The following is a 6,683-nucleotide window of genomic DNA, read 5'->3' on the forward strand; positions in this document are numbered from 1 at the left end:
GCTGCAGTGATGTTTTATGGGGGGGGGGAGGGGGACAAAAGTAAGGACTTGGTTTATTTGAATCTCTAACCAATGTTATAAAATAGAGCAAATATACACTCAAGGATTGGGCATGGATTTGACACAAGTAGAATTTAGGCATTTTATCCAATGATTGTTGGAGGTGCTAGAGTTTTAAAATCCCATATTCCATAGCTTCTGGAAAAAGCTAGTGTGTCTGATATGACCTATAGCTAGTAGATAAACAAGAGCTAGTCTTATTCTATGTCTCTTATGGTATCAGTGGTCAGAAAGAAAGCTTACAAGATTCAGTGTGAAATGGGACTGTTGTTAAAATAATGGCTGATGTTCAGCACTTGCTATGTGCCAGGCCCTGTTCTAAGTACTTTAATACATTAATTCATCTAATGTAGCGTCTTGACTATTGGTCCAGAAAACACCAATACCTACTGTAAAAACACAAGATATAGAACAGTCACTGATAACTTCTATGAATTAAGGAGTTTTGTTTCGGTTTAGACTTCTTACATCATACAGTAGATTTAGGTCTACGGGAAAGGGGAAGAACAGATTGAAGTGGAGACATGTCTGTTTTACTGACCATTGTTATCTTTAGCACTCAGTTCAGTGCTTGGCACATAGAAGGCATTAAATATTTGTTGAATGAGTTGTATTATCAATGAGTTTGAAGGCGTGGTTGAGACCATGGTCGGACTTTGGAATATTGAGTCTGTGCCTTGGTGGTGATACAAGATGATTTTTATACCTACCTCATAGTGAGTCACTCCAGTGGCATTGAATGACACTTGGAGGATGATCTTGCCGTTATCAATCAGTATAGTATATCCTTGTTTTATGGCCTGCCCAAGGGTTAGACTTCGGGTTGGACCATCACCAATCTTAAGGATCCATCCCAGCAGAGGAGTTTGTTTCTAAAGTCAAAAGCTTTATTTAGAGAGCTGGTACTCACCTTAACCAGAAACTATTAAATTTGACCTTACGTATTCTAATCTTTTATCAGGATTAGAGTTAACAACACCCTTAATGTTGAATTAAATGTTGCTAAGATCTGTATCTTAAAATTACTTTCATACCGTAGTCATTTCATCAAAGCTAGGCATAACCCTCAGAAAGGAAAACTAGAAGAAAAAAAGAAAAAAGAAATCATGATTTTGATTTGGTTTTGATTTGGGGGGAGAAAATTTCTCAAGTCATGCCACCTACCAGTATGTAGAAATCAAAGGAGCTGTTGTGTATTCTTATACCAAAAGGCCTGGTCGTAGGAAAAAGCTACAAACCCCAGCTGTGCCCTTAGACAAGTCATTTCACCTCTGTGAGCTTCTGAGACCAACAGGCAATAAAAGACCCAAGCTCCCTTCTAGTTGAGACACTATGTCCCTAGAAGTCAAATGCTATGTAAAGCCATGCAGTTCCATTGATATTAAAATGAAGTATGAGTATTACTGTTTAGTTACCCATTGTCTATGTAAGCCATATTAGACTACTATAAGTTCCATGGAGATGTTACAGAGCTGTTTTTTTTGTTTACTGTATCCTAGCATCTGACAAAGGAACCCTGGTGGCTCAATGGTTAAGTGCTCAGCTGCTAACTGAAAGGTTGGCAGTTCAAATCCACCAGTGGCTCTGCAGGAGAAAAAACCTGGTGATCTGCTCCTGTAAAGATTATAGCCTAGGAGATCACATGGGGCAGTTTGACTTTGTGACATGAGGCCACTATGAGTTGAAGTCAACTCAACGTATACAACAACGGTAATGCACCTGACATAGGGCCAGCCTGGCAAGCAGTAGGTATTTAGTTTGACAAGTCATTGATGTAGTTGCAGCTACCAATTAAACCCTTTGTTTGACAGGCACTATATAGGGTCGCTATGAGTCGTAATTGACTCAATAGCAATGGGTTTAGTTTTTTTTTTTTTTTTCCCACACGTACTAAGCAAGTATATACCTTCTCAGTCAATTCTTCGAGCCACCCTATGAGGTGAGCATTGTCCCCACATCTGACTTGGAAACAGAAGTTCAGCATGATTAAGGAATTAATCTAAAGTCACACAGCAAATGGCAAATACAGGATTGAAATCCTGGTCCAATTCCCAAGCCCATCTCTTTGTCTAGGATACCACTATACTTTCCCCGTGGCAACCATATGAGAAACAGTCTGCTTCACTCACAGTCATGAAATCCTTCATGCAGTTTGTGGATCCTATGAGTGATTTGGACAAATGCTTTTCTGCTTCCATAGCTGGACAGCTGACTTGATATGCGATGGCCTCATGGCTTATAGCAGCATAGTTGTCTGTGAGTCTAACGGTCATCTGGTACTCACTGTGCTGTGTGCAGATGGGGTAGTGAGAACAGGGTTAAGTGCCAGTACTTCAGTGGGAAGAGGATTCCAGAATACCAGCTGAATACAAAGCCCTTAAAGTTACTAATACCACGGGTTCTGGAAGGTACCTGTATTCCTATACAAGAAGGCTTTATAGCTAGCCCTTTCGTATACCCCTGTAAGGATTCACGTGTTGGCAGAGAACAGCTCTCTTGAGCTCCAGTGACTGGAGTTTAGTTTTTATTTTCCTCTTACCTCTACCCTGTGTCTGAATATTATGGTCCTGGCTGGTTTGAATAACAAGTTATTCAAACACTTACTGAGCACCAGCTGGGCAGACCCAGCTTTGATTATTACCCCTGTTCTCAGAGAGCTCAGTCTAAAGCAGGGGTAGGTCAGTATCTTCTGTAAAGGGTTAGAAGGTAAATATCTTTAGGCTTTGTGGGCCACATACTGTCTGTAGTTTTTTTAAACAATACTTTAAAAAAGTGGAAACCATTCTTCGTTTGAGAACCATAGCAAACAGGCCATGGACTGGATTTAGCCATTTGTAGTTTGCAGAGCCCTGGTAAGGAGCCCTAGCTGCACAGTGGTTAATGCGCTCAGCTGCTAACCAAAAAGGTCAGCAATTCGAAACCACCAGCTGTTCTGAGGGAGAAAGATGTGGCAGTCTGCTTCCCTAAAGATTACAGCCTGGAAACCCTATGGGGCAGTTCTACTCTGTCCTATAGGGTCGCTATAAGTCAGAATCAACTCTACAGCAACGGGTTTTGTTGTCTAAAGCAATGCAACTCTAAAAGCTTCCTAAGTTAGGAAGGGCTGTTTCAGAAGGGAGCAGGTTAATCACTGCAAGTTTACACAAAGAGGAACACGTTATTACTTCACAGGGCAATCACAGACGGCCTCAGGGACCAGATGACTTAAAGTTCTCAGGCTTGTTTACAGAACAGGGTCTAAGACTATGTTTAGACTGCAGATTACTAGACTGCAGGTTACTTGCATCAGAATCAGGTGTATGAAGTTGCTTATTAAACATGCCAGTTCCTGGGACCCACCCCAAATCTACTAAAATCTGTACTTTCCAAGTTCCCCAGGTGATTCTTTTGCACACTAAAGCTTGAGAACGTCTGCCTTAGACAGGTCATTCTTATTGATTGTAATCATCCTAACTGGGCAATAGCATTGCTTGGCAATAGAGAAAACCCTTACTGCTCAGCTGCTGCCGTTTGTCTTCCAACACCTGTTTTTACAGGAAAGCTATTCTATAGTTTCCGGAACCAAAACAGCCTTCCATTTCATGTGGGAGTTACAGATCATTCGTTGTGTCTCGGCACTGTGTTAAGCCCTCCACCTGCATTATATCATTATCTTCAGTTACCTCTGGAGAGGGTGGCATCATTCCCATTTTTTCAGTGGGCAAACAGAAACATTAGATAACTTGCCTAAGATTACACTTAGAAAGTGGCAGAACCAGGACTTAAGCTGAACCCCTCTCTAACTCCAGGGTCTCTCTCCTTCAGCACTATTGACATTTTGGGCTTCAGTCTTGTTATGTGTGGCTGCCCTGTGCATTATAGGATGTTTAGCAGCATCCTTAGCTGCTACCCATTAAATGCCAATAGCAGTCCCTTAGCTGTGATGATTTAGAGTGTCTCCAGAAAATGCCAAGTATCCCCTGGACAAGTAAGAATTGCCCCCAGTTGAGAACCACTGCTCTACTCCAAAGCCTGCAGCCTTAACAACTAGGTTGTGCTGCTTCCCAAATCGGTCTCTAAAGCAATTACTTACCACTCTCCTGGTACAGTTTTCATATGGGGCCCTCAGGATGAGCTTTTCTGGGTCCAGGACATAAGTGCAGTTCGGTATTTCAAGACCAAGGGAATCTACAGAAGCCAGAGCAGTTTAGATAGGTGATGGGTGATGGCTGACAGGATCTGAAGTAAAATTAAATTGACAGAGCCAGCCAACGTTGCAGAGCCAAGACTGCCAAGCGATTTCTAAGGCAATTCAATACTTCCGTTTTTTATTGGCCTACTGGAAGCTGTAATTTGCAGCTAAAAGATTCCCAGGGAACTCTGAGATGACACACTCCCAGGGGACTCTGAGATGACACACTTCCAAGGAAAAGACAAAGTCTTCTACTTTTGATGGCATCATGCAAGTCACAGAACACCATGGTATCATGGGAATTAGATGCCAGTTGCTCCACAGAGTTTGTATGTTTTGCTCACCTGACAAAATGGTGCTGTCCAGGAGCAAAGGGCTTTCTACTCAGTGGGCCTAAAATGAGATAATACATATCACCTACCCACCACAGATGCATGCCATTTCTTGGTGCCAGGGTCTCTTGGAAACTTCACTATCATTCCATCTTCATTGCAAGAGACAGTGCCTGGAGAGCAAAGAAAGCATTTGGGGCCTCCTTGAGCTACAGAAGACATAACTCCTACCAAAGTGTATTGAAACGCCTGTCCTCTCTAACAGTCATCAGGGAAGGACGCCAGTTGGGAGAGGCAAAGCTTGTCCTCTACTTTCAGACAACTAAATGCAAAATACCAAGAACTGTAAAAAACCAAACCTGTTGCCGTCGAGTTGATTCCGACTCATAGCAACCCTATAGGACAGAGTAGAACTGCCCCATAGGGTTTCCAAGGAGCGCTTGGTGGATTTGAACTGCCAACCTTTTGGTTAGCAGCCAAACTTTTAACCACTGCACCACCAGCGCTACAAAAACTGTAAAGAAGATATCAAATTAGTGCCCAAGGCTAAGGAGCTTCCAGGATAGGCCTGGATTAAAGTTAACAAAAATGCCTGTAGGAGCCTGGCCGAAACCTGGGGGAGGTGGAGATGGTAGTAGGTCTGTGAAGAATTGGAGGGCAAAGGATTTCTCTGAAGTTTTTGGTTTTTTTTTCAAATTCAAGTTTAAGAGCCCTGGGTAAACCCGAGGACACATTTCTGCAGACCAAATTCTGCCCCCATAATTGCTAGTCTGCAACCTCTGGCTCAGCTGAAGTGTTTGAAAAACTTCTTGTTTCAAGCAAGACAGCTGTGATTTTGTCAGTTATTTTGCACTGAGTGGAAGTGGGTGGGGAAGTTGCTTAATGTGGCTTAATGTCCTAAGCTTGAGGCAGCAAGGGAATGGAAAGTAGTACAGATTTATTTCAGAAGCTCTTTCATTTAGCTGGTAGAGCAAACTGTAGGTAAGCAACTGAAAGACCTAGTGACTTGACCAAGGTGAGGAAGAGGGTGAGTGAAGACTTCCTGATTCAGGCCTGTGTTTCCTGGCTGGCTAGGCACCCCAGCCACTTTCCATTCTCACAGCTAAGAGCACTTCCCTCACCCAAAGTCATACCTGGGAAGACAGGATTCACCAACAGAGGAGCACCTACTGAGTTCACCGAAGTCATCAGGGCAAACAAGAGAGAAAGTGACATGTAGGCTCTGGAAGGGGATGGGGCAGAGCATTAAGGAGGAATAAACTCAGGCAGACAAGGCCAGTACTTTCCCTTCTTCTTGCTCAGAATTACTCACCTCAGGGCTCCACAGAACCAGCTTGGGTGACGCCTGGAACCCATTCTCCTCCTGCATGCCATGGCAAAAGGCACCACCAAATCAAGAAGTTAGAGAGGCATGGGTTGCTCTGTGCTTTTATAGCAGGAAGGGTGGGCTGCAGCCCACCCTTTCCCAGTTGGGTGCACCTGCATCTTCTCCAGCTCTCCCAGCTGAGACGGAGGAGTTTGGGCTTTCTAGAAATTTTGAAAGAAGCCCTTTATTGGATACTTCCTGCCCCTGCCCCTTGGGTATTCCACCAGCTGCTTTGAGGGCCAGGCCAGAAACCAGAGTTCCCTGATGGACTTCAGATGTGTGAATTGGGGTTTTTCTCCATAACGCTGGGAAAAATTAGGATCTTTTGGACAAAATACTTACAACTCCAATGTAGAGTGAAAGAAGGTAGTGGGCATTATTGAGGAAAGAACATTTTTTGTTTTAATCACTAAACTTTTCCTTTTAAGTACCTCCTAGTCTCCTAGCTATTGTGGAAGGTAGTTACTTTGGCAATGTGCATTAAGAATTAACTTTTAACAAATAGATGCAGCATCATTTCCCCCCAGTTAGACAAGTTTAGGTTTATTGTGGAGTCCCACAGCAGTGCAAATGGTTAACCTGCTCAGCTGCTAACCAAAAGGTTGGAGGTTCGAGTCCACCACAGGCACCTCAGAAGAAAGGCTTGAAAATATACTTCTGAAAAATCAGCCATTGAAAACCTTCTGAAGCCCAGTTCTACTCTAACACTCATGGAGTTGCCATGAGTTGGAGTCGACTCAAGGGCAACTGGTCA

At 43.3% G+C, this 6,683-nt stretch overlaps 1 protein-coding gene across 1 annotated transcript in view; it reads right to left on the reverse strand.

The window, feature by feature from the left end:
• The window catches only part of ZP2 (zona pellucida glycoprotein 2), a 13,388-nt gene extending 7,431 nt beyond the window's left edge, over window positions 1-5,957 (reverse strand). The window contains exons 1-6 of the mRNA XM_004373449.2: window positions 5,697-5,957; window positions 4,653-4,736; window positions 4,133-4,227; window positions 2,190-2,348; window positions 1,095-1,139; window positions 766-932 (exon numbers count right to left, since the gene is read on the reverse strand). Coding sequence (XP_004373506.1) covers window positions 766-932; window positions 1,095-1,139; window positions 2,190-2,348; window positions 4,133-4,227; window positions 4,653-4,736; window positions 5,697-5,778 — 632 coding nt within the window. The 5' untranslated portion in view covers window positions 5,779-5,957. The remainder of the gene's footprint in view (window positions 1-765; window positions 933-1,094; window positions 1,140-2,189; window positions 2,349-4,132; window positions 4,228-4,652; window positions 4,737-5,696) is intronic.
• Window positions 5,958-6,683: the final 726 nt, after the last annotated feature.

This window comes from Trichechus manatus, unplaced genomic scaffold, assembly GCF_000243295.1.
Source record: "Trichechus manatus latirostris isolate Lorelei unplaced genomic scaffold, TriManLat1.0 scaffold00024, whole genome shotgun sequence".
Taxonomy (NCBI): domain Eukaryota; kingdom Metazoa; phylum Chordata; class Mammalia; order Sirenia; family Trichechidae; genus Trichechus; species Trichechus manatus.